General features: G+C 43.0%; 2 protein-coding genes across 3 annotated transcripts; one reads left to right on the top strand and one right to left on the bottom strand.

Annotated features, from left to right (window-relative positions):
- Positions 1-486: 486 nt before the first annotated feature.
- Positions 487-11,388, top strand: ddx21 (DEAD (Asp-Glu-Ala-Asp) box helicase 21). Its single transcript, XM_077011227.1, has 16 exons — positions 487-644; positions 1,284-1,511; positions 1,732-1,926; positions 2,210-2,282; positions 2,415-2,593; positions 3,574-3,691; positions 6,212-6,397; positions 7,418-7,563; positions 8,349-8,498; positions 8,605-8,766; positions 8,946-9,065; positions 9,672-9,745; positions 9,871-10,030; positions 10,176-10,310; positions 10,488-10,532; positions 10,874-11,388. The coding sequence occupies exons 1-16, from the start codon at positions 570-572 to the stop codon at positions 11,168-11,170; spliced, it is 2,343 nt and encodes a 780-aa protein (XP_076867342.1). The 5' UTR covers positions 487-569; the 3' UTR covers positions 11,171-11,388.
- A 149-nt stretch (positions 11,389-11,537) lies between these two features.
- Positions 11,538-16,183, bottom strand: irf1a (interferon regulatory factor 1a). 2 transcript variants are annotated; one of them, XM_077011250.1, is made up of 7 exons: positions 15,660-16,183; positions 15,090-15,189; positions 14,429-14,608; positions 13,655-13,741; positions 13,353-13,454; positions 12,973-13,259; positions 11,538-12,851 (listed from the first exon to the last, which is right to left on the bottom strand). In XM_077011250.1, the coding sequence occupies exons 1-6, from the start codon at positions 15,744-15,746 to the stop codon at positions 13,198-13,200; spliced, it is 618 nt and encodes a 205-aa protein (XP_076867365.1). In that variant the 5' UTR covers positions 15,747-16,183; the 3' UTR covers positions 11,538-12,851; positions 12,973-13,197. The 2 variants fall into 2 exon arrangements, with proteins under 2 accessions (XP_076867365.1, XP_076867356.1); XM_077011241.1 differs by having other exon boundaries at positions 13,353-13,457; positions 15,660-16,181.
- Positions 16,184-16,432: the final 249 nt, after the last annotated feature.

Genomic DNA, 16,432 nt, shown 5'->3' with positions numbered 1-16,432 from the left:
AGTTATTTACAGTTGCTGTGGTAGCTGCTACAACAGAGTTATATACAAATGAGTCTAGTACAAATATTTAAAGGTGTAATTCAAACACTGCAACAAACAAAACATTCACAACACCTGACTCGAGTTGAGGTTGTGTTGTATTTTCAGATATGTGTGACAGGAGGCCTACTTACTGCAGTGACAAACTGTGGTTTGGAACCGTACACTGAGGCAGGATTCAAACAAGCAAAAAAGACAACTAAATGTTGTTTTAATCGAGCAGCACTATTATATAATTCAGTTATAGGATAATTGTCATTTATTTATTTATTTTTAAATAAACGTTAAAATGCATTTGTGGATACATTTAAAATCACATTTAAAATGTGACCGTGGCAGCGACACCTAGCGTCTGAAACGACACAAAGCAACCTCAATCACGTCTAAAAGGTTTTTCTAAACACTTTTTACCCTTCGGGCGTGCCGTAGTACGTTTCCGGGCGTTCCCATAGTTCCGTCCTTTTCCTGCTTTCTCCCGTGGCAGAGGCTGTGTTCATCACTGGGACTAAAGCCACACTACGTCCTCAGTAATGTATACCAACAACGAAAACGTTATGGAGATGAACACCGTGGAGGAGACGTTAGAGAACACCAACGAAGCCAAAGTAAGGATAAAAGAATTGACTCACTAGTGTGTTATTTATATACACGTGGCGTTCCCTCTAGCTAGCATCTTGGCTAGCTCAGCTAGCAGTGCTGTGGTAGTGCGTTAGATGGGCAGGTGTGTGTGTTGGGCTTCATCTTCTGGAAGGCACCGTTAGCGGGATACTCGTTTAGTCTGGATTGTAGCGGGTTATTTGTCTTTAAACAGTGTTAAATGTGGAGCTAGCCGGCTAAACCAGAGCACTGTGTGCGCACATGTGCTCCACGTGACTTCCTGTGCTTCACGCCGAACCGCTGCAGAAGAGAGAACACCGTGCTCGTGTGTGAACACCGTGCTCGTGTGTGAACACCGTGCTCGTGTGTGAACACCGTGCTCGTGTGTGAACACCGTGCTCGTGTGTGAACACCGTGCTCGTGTGTGAACACCGTGCTTGTCGACATGGTTTACCCACTTGTGCAGTGATAATCGATTATGCCCAGACGAGCATGTTATCTAGTTAACTAGCTAAATTGTGGTTTGTTGGTGTAATGCAGTAGTGTGTAAAACGTTGTGCTGTCTCATACACACACAAACACACACACACCAGTGTTGGCTAGATTTCATCTGTCGTCAAAATTGAAATGGTCTGTATAACCTTCAGAAAAAGAAAATTAAGACCAAGAAAAATACAGTGGCAGCAACAGAGGAAACAGATGAGTGTGATCCACCAGCTCCCAAGAAGATAAAGAAACAAAAGATGAGCACAGCTAACGGGACAGTGCGAACATCTCCTGACGTTAATGGAAATCTAAGAGAAGAACCACTTAAAATGAAAACTGCTCATTCCAGTGATGAGCTTATGGATTCAGCCAGTGACCAGTCCACTGAGGTAATCACTCTTAGATGTAGATTAGGTGTTCCATCTGATATGCAAAACTGTTTTGCAGGGGTTTTTTTGTATGTTATTATTAAATAATTTTAATAATATTAATTTACATTTAGGGCATTTAGCAGACGCTCTTATTCAGAGTGCTTACAGAGTATTCACATAATTCTATATCTCATTGGTCTGGTTCTTGCTTTGGTGCTGGCTTGCAAACACTACACAGAAGACGACAACAAAGAAGAAGAAAAAGAAAAAGATGGCAGTGGAGGCAGAAGACTCTGCATTCAGCGGCGCAGCAACCGTCAACAGTATTATTGGGAAGTCTCTGAAGCTTCAAGCAAAGCTTAATGGACATTCCTCGGATGTTACCCCAACGCAGTCCACTGATGACTCCAGCAGTGATGGTGAAAAGGAATTGGTGGGTTGCTGCTTATTATTATTATTATTATTATTTATTTATTGTTTATTATTGATCTTTGAGAAATTGTTGAGGAATAAACTTTTTTAAATACAGGTATAAGCACATTAACATTTTATTATGAGTATTTTTTGCTATGGTGCTAAGGACTTTAGTGTAAAAGGTTTGTATTCCTAAATAGAAGTGTTAACAAATACCTATTTGTGATGGCTTTATAAGTGTGTGTCTCATGGTGTCACAATGTGCGGGATTGAGTGAATAAATACTTGTACATCTTCTGCAGGAGACCCCGGAGCAAAAGGAGGGCGCCTTCTCGAATTTCAGAATCTCACAGGACACCATCAAGCTACTGCAGGGTACGACTTCTTGGCCTCTTCCCTTTCACCCGACATCATGTGCATTGTTGCTTTTTGCTTCTGAGGTTCAGTGTGTGGTGTTGTGTGCCTTTTGTTTGTTTGTTTTTGACAAAACATTGGTTCATCTTGCAGCGCGTGGCGTTACGTATCTCTTTGACATCCAAGTGAAAACCTTCAATGCTGTGTACGATGGGAAGGACGTGATTGGCCAGGCTCGTACCGGCACGGGGAAGACCTTCTCCTTCGCAATCCCCCTAGTGGAGAAGTTGCAGTCGTGGCCTGGGAACAGATTGAGAGGCAGAGCCCCGAAGGCGAGTTATTCAATCCGTGACTTAATCTATGTCTTTGAGGGGTAGAAAATTATTTGTCGTTGTCATCCTGTCCCGATCATGACTGCCCCCATTGATTAGCATATATATATATATATATATATATATATAATATTTATATATACCATATTTTCCGGACTATAAGCTGCTACTTTTTTCCCCACGATTTGAACCATGTGGTTTACATGCAGCTTTTCTGTAGATTTTTCTTCACCCGTCAGGGGGCGGAGCAGAAAGTTAATCAGGTGGTAGGTCAAAGTTAGAAATCAAAGAAGAAAGTGCTCATTTTCATTTAGCACATGCAAACTGCAGGCAAGACAGATAATTTTTTCAAACCAACATGTGTTGTGCCACATTCTGACTTCCCGGCAGAATCTGACTCCCCTTGTTTGCACACGCATAAAGACGCTACAAATGATATTCAGGAGTTACAGTGATTATAACTTGGTCTATTGAGCACTCTAGTTTTGTCCTAACTAGATATTCAGACATAATACTGCTGTAATACTGCAAAGTCATGTGGTCAGATGTGAACTTCTGTATAGCCAGTGTGTTTTTCATTTTAAGTAATTAACACCCTTGAGCCCGTGTGGCTTTGGACATAGATAATGCCGTGCCGTTTGCTGTGATGGATAATTAAAGTCTAGCTCTTATGTATGCATAAAAACGTAAATCGACAATATAATCTGTAACGTCTTTATGCATGTATAAAGTTGGAATTCGGCACAACACTGGCTGAAAGCCAAATCTGTCGCAGGTGAAATGCTACAGACACTGTTCAGAAACTGGTCGGTTCTGTTAAATTTATTCAGTTCAGAAGATGTATGCGGCTTTTATCCTGGTGCGGCTTATACAACATTTTCCTTTTTTTTTTACACTTTGTAGGTGTGCCTTATATTGAGGTGCACTCTATAGTCCAGAAAATATGGTATTTATATATATTTTATGTATTTTATTTTTAGGTCCTGGTTCTTGCTCCCACTCGTGAACTGGCGATTCAGGTGACCAGAGACTTCAAGGACATCACCAAGAAGCTGTCTGTTGTCTGTTTCTACGGAGGTAGCTCCTACAATCCACAAGGTATTTATTCGTGGTTTTTAAATTGGAGAGCTCCCAGCGTATTGTTCAACATCCACACATTGCTGTCTTTTACTTGGCTGCCTTACCGCTTGTGATTTGGAGTGACATCAGAGGAGGAGGCAGTGTGTGTGTTTTGCTCTTAAAGGGGAAGTTCACCCTTTTGCACTCATCAACATCTCTGGACACGTGTAGGATGATTTATGGTCACCTCAGACAGTTTTTTGTGTGGGAACGTGCGGTTTTAAGAGTTTCATGACAATGAAGAGCAAATCCTGTTGAGATTTAATCTAGTCTTTTCATGGGTCATAACTTTAGGGTGATGGAATCAGGATGAGCAACTCCAGTTATTGATTAGTTAAAAAAAAAGGTCACCAGAATGCACTGGAAGCCTGCTTTGCTTGGTCTCACTCGATGATGGCAACATGCGTAGCTGCAAGCTGAGAGCACAAATCAGCGTTAATTTCCATACATTTCCCTTAAACAGATCCATTTGCACATTATTGCTGCCAGCATTACAGTATGCTGCATATGCAAATGTCACAGATATTGAAATGTACAGTACTTCCAATTATCGTTCAATGTATTTATATGATTCAATGATGTTGGCAAAATCATTACAAGAATCGAGGTGTGCGTGAACAGCATGTGTAATATGGATATTGCAATTGAATTGGAGTCGGGGGGGGTTAATTAATTTTAACAAATGATGAAAAAACTGTCTGGTGTGCCTAGACATCACCCGATATGTGTTTACATGCAAATGGAAAAAACCTCCTTACATTAGTATTTCATACCCCTGTACATAGTACATTAACTGCTTAATAAAACACTATCTTAATAGTTTACTTCTTAATAAAATGAAAGTTTTTTTTTTGTTTTTATTACAGGTTAAAGGTTTAGCGAAAAGCCATTTATTATAGCGTGCTGTTAAATTGTAATATGTTTGTAGTTCTATGTCAGGAGTGGCCAACCTGTGGCTCTTTGCCTGGTTTCATGCGGCTCTTGGGGCGCACTCACACTAGCAGGGTACCCGCGGGTCCTTAAAAAGTCTTAAAATGTCTTAAATTTAGTTTTCCATATTCAAGGCCTTAAAATGTCTTAAAATGTCTGGAATTTTATGAGGTGAGGCATTAAATTATTATAAGTGTGTGTTGTTCAGTTGTTCTGGCGCGATGTGAACTTTGCCGAATCTAGCGCTAGGACCATGCAGAAAATAACCGCTCCAGGGTCCTAGTGCTAGATTCCTAGCGCTGGAGTATACGGCTGGAGTATACAACAATTTTCGTTGGGGAGATTGGGGAGAGGTCTGAGTCCCCAGCCGGCCCGTGCTCTCACCTGCACAAACGATCTGTGCCGTGGCCCGGTTACCTCATCAGCTCTGAGGGCGACAGACTGCTATATCTTCATGGTGCGCGGTTTGTTTACAAGCCTAGCAAGCTGCTAATACTTTTAAAATCGGTGGAGTGGAAAACTGGAGACTAGCGGCATGAAGCGACTCTGGTTTGAGTCTCGTTGGTGAGACACGGTCTTCTGTCACACGTTTTGGAATAAACCACATATGAGGTGCAGCAAAGGCACCGCAGGCGACTGAGGGAGGCTTCAAAACTACTGCTGCTGTCTGTTCTCTTCTTCCTAAAGGTGAGCGCAGGTCAGTGGCGTTGTAACGAGTGTTGATAATGGAGTTTATCCACTTTTTACCTAGAAAACAACAGTTGCGTACATAACAGAGCTCGTAGTGTGCGTGCACGCATGCGTGAGCAACCTCGCCGTGCCGTGGCCCACCTCCTCCAACCGTGCCAAAGTCCTGAAGCATATCACGCCTTATGTTTATATTGAAGATTGTGTTTGTTTTTAATGTGCTGTTCGCTTAGCTTGAGTTCACCCTGGTATTTTCGTCAAAAGCGCATGTGCGTAAGATGAGAGAACTGCTTCCCAGTCAGGACAAGATCGTTTCAATAAACAATGTCAAGTTTGCTCTCAAAATGGCAGGGAAAAAATGTACAGCAAAACAAAAATATGAAGATGAACAGAGGACGTTTTTAACAGAGTAGGCAGCCCTAGCCCGGCACCCGGGGAGCAGTTGGGGTTAGGTGCCTTACTCAAGGGAACCTCAGTCATGACCTCAGGCCTGGGAATCGAACCCAGGACCCTCTGGTCACAAGACCGGTTCCCTAACCACCAGACAATGACTGCCCCCACACTGTTTGTGTGTGACATTTACAATAAATCTGAGCAGAGGTCTCTGTGTGTGTGCGTGTGCGCGTGCGCGTGTGTGTGTGTGTGTGAGGAAGGGATGGGTGATGTTCCAGCGTGTCCATGTGTATGATGTGGCTCTTTGCTGTAACACAGTAAAAAACAGGGTTGGCCACCCCTGTTCTATGTAATATGTTAAGTGTGTGCTTATTCCATTTGTTACCTCCATAACATTTACATTTAACCTGAATCGGGCTCTGCTTGGCTGTATGGGTCATTGCTGTCACCCACTGGTTTTCTCCACTCTTCTACCTCCACCTCGCCCAGTGGATGCCATTCGCAGTGGCATTGACGTGTTAGTGGGCACCCCTGGCCGGATCAAAGACCACCTGCAGAACAACAAGCTGGACCTGAGCCAGCTCAAACACGTGGTGCTGGACGAAGTGGACCAAATGCTGGACATGGGCTTCGCCGAACAGGTGGAGGAGATCCTGTCTGCGTCCTACACTAAAGGTGAGGTGGTGCAGACTCAGTCCAACTCTGTGGTGGTGGAGGCTGTTCAGGCTTGTGCGTTTGTTTAATTTCGTATGTTGTTTTGAGATTATTTTTTGTTTTTATTTTATTTCATATGCCAAGTGAGATCTGTACTTGCTTTGAGATTGTTTATATGGTTTGTGTTAGAAATATCTTCAGAATCCTTTGGACTGTAACGTGCCTTTTTGCCCCAAGGGATATATCACCAAAGGATGGGGGGGAGTGGAGGGGGGGTTCTCCAGACATAGAAAAGTGTTCTTCTGGTTTTGTGGCATTCATGGCGGAGGATGGGCCAGAATTGAAGTGTCAAACTGCCATCATGTTCTTTGTTTTCCAAATTCAATTGGTTGATTCTAATTATCTGAATTACTTTTGGCATTGTCTTGCTGCAGACAAATGTTGCCAGTAAATGCTCTCAGAGGCGGTAATTGCATAGAGGACGCTAATGAACTTGAACTTTACTACTGTCAGGGTGTCCTCAGCTTCACCCAGATCTGTAGGTGAAATGGTTCTCCTCGCATCTGTCTCATAAGATGAGTTCTTAAAGCATCTGTCATGTAGTTTGAACATAACTGTGCAGGATTGCGGCGTGAGCCGGAGCTGAGCAGGTCTGTGATTCGGTCTTGATGCTCTGTCCAGGCTGTTCACGGGTCCAGCATGCCGGGAAAACATTTTTGGCGAAGGCTGTCGAATTTCACATACACCAGCATGCAGCAGTTGCATACTGAAATAAAAAATTATGTACTAAATGTTTTTGGTGCGCCATCCAGTCTCTTCTGACTGGCATCTCTCAGTTGCCTCCCCACACCTCCCATCACATGTACTACGACGCTGTTCCTGTTACAGAGTTCAATACAAACACGTCACACACAACTTCCTTGTCACGCTGACCCGTTTTAGCCGAGCATTGATCAACAAAAGCAATTTAGATTTTTGTTCCCACGTGCAGAAACGTGACTGCATTCCACATAGTGAACCGAGTTGACCTGTATGTTACAGATGCAGAGAAAAACCCCCAGACACTGCTCTTCTCAGCTACGTGCCCTCGGTGGGTGTACGATGTGGCCAAGAAATACATGCGTTCACAATACATCCATGTGGACCTCATAGGCAAGAAGACTCAGAAAGCAGCCACCACAGTTGAGGTAAGGCCAGGGGTGTTTATTCGGAGCAGAGCCCTCGGGCTGGTTCCATCAGATCCTCAAAGTAGATTTACAACGGCACTGTTGACTGCAGTAGTACAGTAACATACACAGGAGGAAATCTGGGTTGCAAATCTTATGTCAAGATCTGATTGAAGTACTAAAGGAACCGGGCATTGTCAAGACGTCGAGCCAAAGGTTTCGTATCTACTGGTGTTTGCGGTGCGCCTGATTTCATAAAGATGCAGTTGGCGGTCATGTTTTACAGTTTGTTTACAGCTTCCATGAGGAGAAGCTATATCTGTGAGGTGTTTGAAAGTGCGTGACAGACAGGTTCATTGGAGTTGTTAAGTCTGTGCAAATCAGCAACCAGAATCTTGCGTTTCCTTAACCGATACCTGGTCTGACCGGGTTTCCTCAAAGAATGAGGATGCATGTCTGGGCAAAAAAAAAAAAAACAATTTCTTAAGAATCGTTAGATCAGAGGCTTGGCAGTGTGCCTGCTATCTACCAACCCAAAGATGTTTTTATACCAGCCCACAGCATTTCTGAAGTCTGTGTATGATGGCCGAGGTGGTATTTATGTGCGTAACTATTCCTTTGAAGCCAACACCACTTCCTTTGTCCTTCCGGACATTTAATGGCAACGTAGTGTGGAGAATTGAAACTAAACTTTGAAGTTGTCACCGTGAATAATCTTCTGTCCAGTGTTAAATTTGTCATATCCTTAAAAAGACCCCATCCACCTTCCACCATCCCAAACGTTTTCATGTGTTCCTGTTCCTCAGCACCTGGCCATAGCCTGCCACTGGTCTCAGCGGGCATCTGTGATCGGCGATGTCGTCCAGGTGTACAGCGGCTGCCACGGCCGCACCATCGTCTTCTGTGAGACCAAAAAAGAGGCCAACGAACTCTCCATGAACACCTCCATCAAACAGGTTCATTGCCGCCTTCTGCTTTCTTGGATGCAACCGGGTAACACATTGCGCATGCGTTGAATGGTTAGCGGACCGGGTTACGAGCTTGCTTAATTTTCTTGTGCAGAGTGCCCAGTGTTTGCATGGAGACATTCCTCAGAAGCAGAGAGAACTCACACTGAAGGGCTTCAGGAACGGCAGCTTCGAGGTCTTGGTTGCCACCAATGTGGCGGCTCGAGGCCTGGACATCCCAGAGATCGATCTGGTCGTTCAGTGTTCTCCTCCCAAGGTGAGGAACACTGAGAAATCACATGTTCAGCTGACTTTTGTGATCAACAACATCTTGGTCTTTGGGTGTTATAAACAAAACCTGGTTCATCAGGAAGGGAGTCTAGATTTTGGAGGACTTCGTGCTCAAGTTGGGACTTTCTGGCATCAAGCACCCAGTACATTTCTGTATTGTTTCAGGACGTGGAGTCGTATATTCACCGCTCAGGGCGAACTGGCCGGGCTGGACGTACAGGCATCTGCATCTGTTTCTACCAGCGAAAAGAAGAAGACCAACTGCGATATGTAGAGCAGAAAGCTGTAAGTCTCCAGTAACCCCGATTCTAAACGTGACCCATCATTCTCAGCAAGAGCAACATTTTTATTTGTGTAGTTTTAAAGAGAAAAGTCTAGGACTTGTCATTGAATCTATGACTTGCATTGAAACCTGCCCCTGAAGGGATATGTTTACATAGCACCTTTCATACACTTCAGTCACTCAAAGTTCTCACTCAAAATGAGAAAATATAAAAAGAAAAGTACAGGAGATTATGAAATACAGAAATATATTTAAAATGAATAGAAATAAAACATGATTAAAACAAAAACAGAAATGAATACATTAGATGAGTCTTGCACCTCAGGCTATTGCAAAGACTTAAAAAAACATTAAAATTAGAATACAGGTAGGTATATAGCAGGCTGCATATGGGCACTTTTCTCAAAGAAATTGTAAAAGTGTGATCAGGTGTTTTGTTTTACCGCTTGCGGATTTGATATAATATTTAATCAAAATCCCAAACAGTTCTGGTTAGACTTCATGATCTTTTCCCACAAATGCACTCAAAAAAAGAGGCCTTGTTACAGATTACACAAATTACACTCTCATTACACTTTAAATATCATTTGCTCTGTTGTGTCCCTCAGGGCATTACCTTTAAACGTATCGGCGTCCCAACTGCCAACGACATCATCAAGTCCTCCAGCAAAGATGCAGTCAGGTGACCTCATCAAGTCACTTTGTTCAAGTTGAAAAGAGTGTCCTAGGTCTCCAGTGCTTGGACTGGGAAACCGTGAAGACCAGCCATATCCCCTCAGCTTGTTAGTGTTGCGATGTTCGTTGTAGGTACCTTGACTCGGTGCCGGCGGGTGCTGTGGAGTATTTTCGCGGGGCTGCGGTGAGCCTGATCGAGGAACGCGGTGCGGTGGAAGCGTTGGCTGCTGCCCTCGCCCACATCTCAGGAGCCACCAGCCTGGAGCAGAGGTCCCTCCTGAACTCTGACGTGGTAAGTGCGCCTTGACAAGAACAAGGCCAAATGACGCGCCATTTTCTACGACAACGCCTTGGGTGTTGGTGACTACATGCTTTTCAAACCACAGTGTGGCAACTTGATGGGAAAGCTGTTATTTATCGTTTGTGTGTTTTAACAGGGTTTTACAACCTTGGTACTGAACTGCTCTCTAGAGATGCATAACATCGGCTATGCCTGGCGAGGTTTAAAGGAGCAGCTTGGTGAGGAGATCGACAGTCAGATCAAAGGAATGACATTTCTCAAGGGCAAAAAAGTGGGTACATTTAATTGCTGTTTAGATGTCCTCTGTGAATTCATAGAAATACAAGTTTTTTCAACAGTTGTGTTGAAAATACCTCTTTTAGTTCAAATACTCCTTTAATTCAAATACCCATTTAATTCAATGTTTCTGCTGTAATATTGATCATTTCTAACTATTTTTATTTTCTAGGGTGTCTGTTTTGATGTCCCTAGTCAAAAAGTGAAAGAAATCCAGGTGTGTATGTGTATGTGTGTTGGTAGGGGAGGGGAGGGGTTGCATTCATAACAGAATTTGATACTACAAGTGAGTTTTGGTGTTCTCCTCTGTGAATCTATAGGTTACTCTGAAAAAGCTTGGTGGTGTTATTTGTCAAGCTGATGTTAACATGCCCTTTAGTTCTGAAAGTCTAGCCTGCCCTAGCTAGCTTGTATCAGCTGACTCCAGGGCCTCAGATTTCACAACTACAGGCCACAGAGCAGAGTCCTTTCGCTGTCAAAACAAGTCAACCAGAATTAAATGCTTCTCTTGGCTATCATGTAAAATGCAGAGTCATTACATATGAGGGGCTTCCACAGGACAATTGGCAAGATGGCCGCCGCTGGCAGCTGACCATCGCCACGGAACTCCCCGAGTTGGAGGAGAGCATGCGACGTAACCATGGAGACCAGATATCTGGTGGCAGGGGTGGAGGCCGTGGTGGAGGCCGTGGTGGAGGCCGTGGTGGAGGCCGTGGTGGAGGTCGTGGGGGAAGTCGTGGGGGTTTCCGAGGTGGCAGAAGGAGCTTCAGCAGTGACCGTCGAGGAGGAGGAGGAGGAAGAGGAAGAGGCGGCGGTGGTCAGAAGCGTAGCTTCTCCCAGGCTTTTGACTATTAACCATCAGCCCCCAATAATGGGACTTCAGTAAACTTTATTCACCAGCCTGTAATGACTGGTGTTTCATTTTAAAATGCTGTTTGGGCCTTCAGTGGACAGATGCTTCCCAAACCTTCCGTAAATCAAGCTGATTGCTTTGCAATTGTGTATTTAAAAAGACCGGTTTATGCCCATTCATATGAGTGAATTTCATTAAAGTGGTTCTTGATACAAAAATATTCAGCAATCTGTTTTAATTTCCTCTGGAGTTATTTAAGATTTAAGGATTAAGATTTCAAAGAAGGATTCACACTGGCAGTTTCCAGTCTCTGTTCCTTTACTTGTTCTTGGTTACATTTGTTCTTAGTGACAACCAACCATCGTAATGTCAAGGTGTAATACAAAGTTTATTATAAAAGCATTGATGGACTCACACGATCAGAAACCATACATACAGAGCTTCTCAGAGTGCCGTTCCAGGAATGCAAAGAAGAATCTTTGAGCAGCATTCTTGGGCTTTAAGACCGGGTGACATGACTGCCATATTCTCCAGCTGCTCTCATTAGAGCCACCTTACTTGTACATACACTCACTAGGTATGTTTGCTACAGATGATTTATTGATTCTGTCTAAGTGTTGAATGACCGAATTTAACTCCTGTTCGCAGCGCCTCTGCTTCGTTCATTGTTTCTGACTACAACTGCTACCAGTATGATCTTTAGGCAATGGGACTTTCTCAACATAGCATTGACACTGATATGTTAATAGCATGGGTGTGGGTAGGTACGTCCCATCTGATACTGCAGTGTCACTGGTGTTGGTGCAAGTCAGTGTTCCATTGAGAGGTCCGTCTCGCAAAAACTTTCAGGCAACAGTGGTCCTGTGATCAGAACGGTACAGTAGATGGGCTGCATCAGAGCTTCTACATCCAGTCCTCGCTGATACCTAGTCAAACCAGATTTGTGATCTGTTCTGGCTTGCAGCACACTTTGTCTAGGTGTTTAACTTCTATGCAGACATTAATAGCCTGGTTCATATGTACATGGAGCTGGAAAACAACATAATTATGTACTGTCAGAAAGATTTGTAGTGTGGATCTCAACCCCTGGTCTATAAGATGCCTGACACCAATTGTTAAGTGCACCAGATTGGCTGTAGTCTGCCTGTACACCTACAAAGTGTTTGTCCTTTTGGATGGTTCGTGTATGTTGTCCTGAAAGTCAATACAAGAATCATATTTGACCAGAATTTTAATATACCAACAAAGTCCTTGAACATGTCGATGAGCTTGTGCCAAACCCTTCCAATCAATCCCAGAGGGATGATGATGATGATGATGATGATGATGATTATGTTTCTGCCCGAGTTCCAGACGTTGCCCCGCAGGATCTGATACACGTTTCCCAGCTTGTAAATGTGATGATCCCAATGGTTACAGTTTCATATCACGCAATGTTTTTAATACGCATGTGCAGCCGTTCATATGTGGAGTTCTTCATGTGACAAGTAAGAATGTCCAGTGGTTGTTCCTCTTTATTTCACTTTGTCAAGCTTGTGATATGTTGTGGGCACTAGCTCTTCAGTTGGAAGGGGTGCTGGTTCAAACTTCTGTCTTGCTCATTGTCTCAGGCAAAATGACTTGCGATCCCATGATTGTAAGAGTCCATCTGGAAAGGATAGCTTGAACAGTCCGCTGTTTCATCTAAATTCAGAACAATGTAGAAATTAGATGCTTGTATTCATCTCTCTGTGTTTTGTGAAAATTGGCAGTGCAAACCTTTGCGATAGGAGGCAGATGGTCTGATATTGGGTGAAGAACTTACAGAGACATTCCATCCAGGATCCTGCTGGTCTCCAGGTTCTCTCGTGCTCGTACGCAGGACTCCAATGTTCTGTGTTCTGTAGATGGTCAACTATCTGCAAGGGGGAGAAGGGGGGATACAGAGGGACAATGTGACTTTCCTACAGTGTTTGCTTTCTGTGACAACTTGGATCCCAAACTTGATATGCTTGTAAAGTTTTCGCAACATGGAATTTCAGCCACATTTCTAACTTGCCTTTAGCACCGCTTCTGTTTGCTCATGGTCCTCCGTTGCCTTTGCTTGGGTTTCTGTTGAAGAGGTCACATTACTAAGTAGAGTACAAAGTCATTTTCACCATAACCTGTCAATGTTGACTTCTCAGGACTAGGATGTAGTCTGACCGTTAGGTGACCACTCTTCTTTCACAGCTGACAGTGTGGAGTAGTTGTTTTTGGTGGGTGCATCAGGAGCAAGTTCTGTGCTGTCCTTGTACTTCCAGAAGGCTTCTAGAGTAAAGAAGAAAGTGTGTCTAAAAGTAGTTTGTTTTTTGTCCAAGTCAGTGGTGAATGTTGAACTAAATATCTCTGTTATCTCTATTTTGGTTGCAAAAAAGCTGTCTTGCACTTCTATAAGTTTATTGTTTTGGATCAAAGTTTTGCTGCAGATGATGCTGTGATTTCTGTTAATGCAGCAGTTGTCTTACCTGTAAACCTCTCTAGAGGAGCGTTGGTGTGTGGCATTAATGCAGGCAAGTGAACTCTGGTGGCATCTGGATCTAAGCTCCTGAACACTGTAGAGAAAGATCTAAGCTCTTGAATTCTGCAGAAACAGATCAAGGCTCCTAAACACAAATCTAAAGCCTGAATGCAAATTGAGGGTGTTGTGTATGTTTGCTCTGTATTTCATCATTCAAACTTTGTTTCATAAGAAGGTGGGTTACTGAAAAATGCTCAGCTTAGCTACATGATTCGTATATGCAAATGAAGGAATTTGGTCATGTGACTTTGGTATAAGGAAATACATGGCGTAAAAAGAATGAGTAATAAAATGTGTATTTCTTATGTATGTTAGTCAGCCACATTAGTTGCCTGTCTGTTTTTATTGCATATTGCTCTTCCTCAATAGTTGTCAATGTTCATCATATACTTGAACCTGTACAACACCACCAGCTACATGAGCACCTTCATATATGCAAACTGTGGTCAGCAGTGATACCAGGAATAGGGCAACTGATGAACTGTGCATGCTGAGAGATGCTCGAGGAAATACTCGAGGAATCTTAGCAAGCATGTTAAGATTGTTGTTGTGTGGGTTTTTTTTATTTATTTTATGTTAATATGAACATGAAATGCACTGGTTGTTTTAGGCATATAACGCTCTTACTCAACTCTATGGGCATTGGCATTTTCAAAAACGAATATGTTTACAGCTTAGATGCTGCGATGTAAAATAAAGGCACCTCTGGTTATTTACCCACCTTTTCTTCTCTTTGGCGCTTTGCTATTGGGCAGTAGTATGTAGACCCTGTAAGCATTGTGCCCTTTCTTGATGCTTTTGTCTCGAAGCTCTTGGACGTCGGGGAGGGAATTCAGGGCGCAGCGGAAATTGGCTTTCCATGTCTTGGGATCAGGTTTGTCTGTGCCAGGTTTGTATCTCCCTTGATGCCAACAGTAGGAAAATAATTGAATGTTTTAATGTGTCTTGAGTCTTTCACTTGATTTATACTGATTTATATATTGTATTTAAAAGCTGAGGTAAAGTAAATCAACAAATAAAGTAGAATCTATTGCATTTCAATATATATCTGAATACACAGTGTGCATTAGAAAAAATAGCTTGCATTTTTACCCAAAACAACTAGCATATTCTATGTTACAATGTTTATTATTGCTACCAAATGTAATTATACACAGGATAAAATGTCAGATATACTTTGCCAAAACAGATAATGACTTGAAATGAATTATGACTTGACCTCAAGCTTTCAGTGACGGTGACGTATCGAATCTCGTTTAGTTTATGAGTCAATGGGGCTGGTTTGCACTAATGTTTGCAACATTATCTGTGTGTTGTCGGGGGAAACTGTTTTGAGCTGTAATCAAAGACACTGTCCACTGGTGCCTGGGCTTGCCCCTCACCTGTATGGATTGCCCAGTTTCGGAACAATGTGGCGTCCTTGTCAATATTCCAACCGTGTCGTGCAGCGTGCTTCCAAGGAATCTGGAACACCTTGGCGGTCTAAAGAGTGACCGTAGGGGGAGGGGGGGAAAGTAAACCTTTCAGGCTTCTTTTTAATAACAATAAAAAAGTTGCAGTAGCAGTTCTAAAGGTACCCGTTTGCATGTGATTTCACTGGTTCTCATACAATATAATGAAATAAAATACATACAATATATCAAGTTTAAGATAAGGACGTGTTTTCTTAGAAAAACAATTCCAAAAAAACTTAGATAAGTCTGAGTTGGCTCCATTAGATATGCCAATTTTGTTCTGAAAAAGAATTTTTAGGGGGGAAAAAAAAACAGTGAATGATTTACCTGTAGGTTTTTTTTTTCTTTTCTTGATACAGTTCTGTACACAATACTATGCAATATGTGCTTCATACTGTGTGTATCAAAGCGTTTGCTGGTAGAGTTTTTTTTTGTCAATAAACATGATTTAAATTAGTAGAGCTAACTACAAAAGGGATTTATAGCCATAGGTCTTACTTCATCCAACCACATGACTCCAGGGTATCTGCCAGACTTGATCTGTTCTTCTAGCCACGGTCGTAAGCGCAGGCGACCCTGATGCATCGTCCTCTCCGGAATCTCTCCTGGTCTCCAAGGGAATCCGTCTGGATTCGATCCACCTTCTTGTCCCACTCACAGTGTTCTTGATCGTTCAGTAATGTAGATGTTCATCAACAGCTTTCTTCTTCCTTTTCTCCAGCGAAGCTTACGTCTGTGTCATCACTCGATGATACTGATCAGACGTCCACATGCATGTGCATGACGTTAATTGACGGTTGCATGACAGTTCCTGTTGGGACCGTGAGGATGAAAGAAGCCGCTTGCAAGAGCAAATCAGATGGCAGGTACGACGGAACGGTGTACGTCTCACTCCCAGCGTTGCATTTGTGTGGCCAAATGACACAGAAATCTCTGCCGCCTCTCTTAGCTACTCAAAGCTTCCCTGTCAAGCTGAGGACCTGCACCGACAGGTTTTCTGCTGTTCCATAAACCTGCTGGAGAATTTCTCTGGTACTGGATGACATATCTACCAAAACACCTACTCACGCCCCCATTTCAGTTCATTGGAAGGTTTGTCAGGTTTTTTTTTTCCCTCCATACAGTATCGTGTCGTGATTGTCTATGAAGCAGAGGTTAAAAGAGGCCACGGGTAAGACTTTGTATAATAGGTCTACAGTATTTTGCATCAGATCCGGAAGGCAACAATTGTCATGGAATTGCTTAAAATAAGAGACAGCAATGCAAAGTGC

The sequence above is a fragment of the Brachyhypopomus gauderio genome, chromosome 1 (assembly GCF_052324685.1).
Source record: "Brachyhypopomus gauderio isolate BG-103 chromosome 1, BGAUD_0.2, whole genome shotgun sequence".
NCBI classification, from domain to species: Eukaryota; Metazoa; Chordata; class Actinopteri; order Gymnotiformes; family Hypopomidae; genus Brachyhypopomus; species Brachyhypopomus gauderio.
This window is presented reverse-complemented; position numbering and strand designations above follow the sequence as displayed.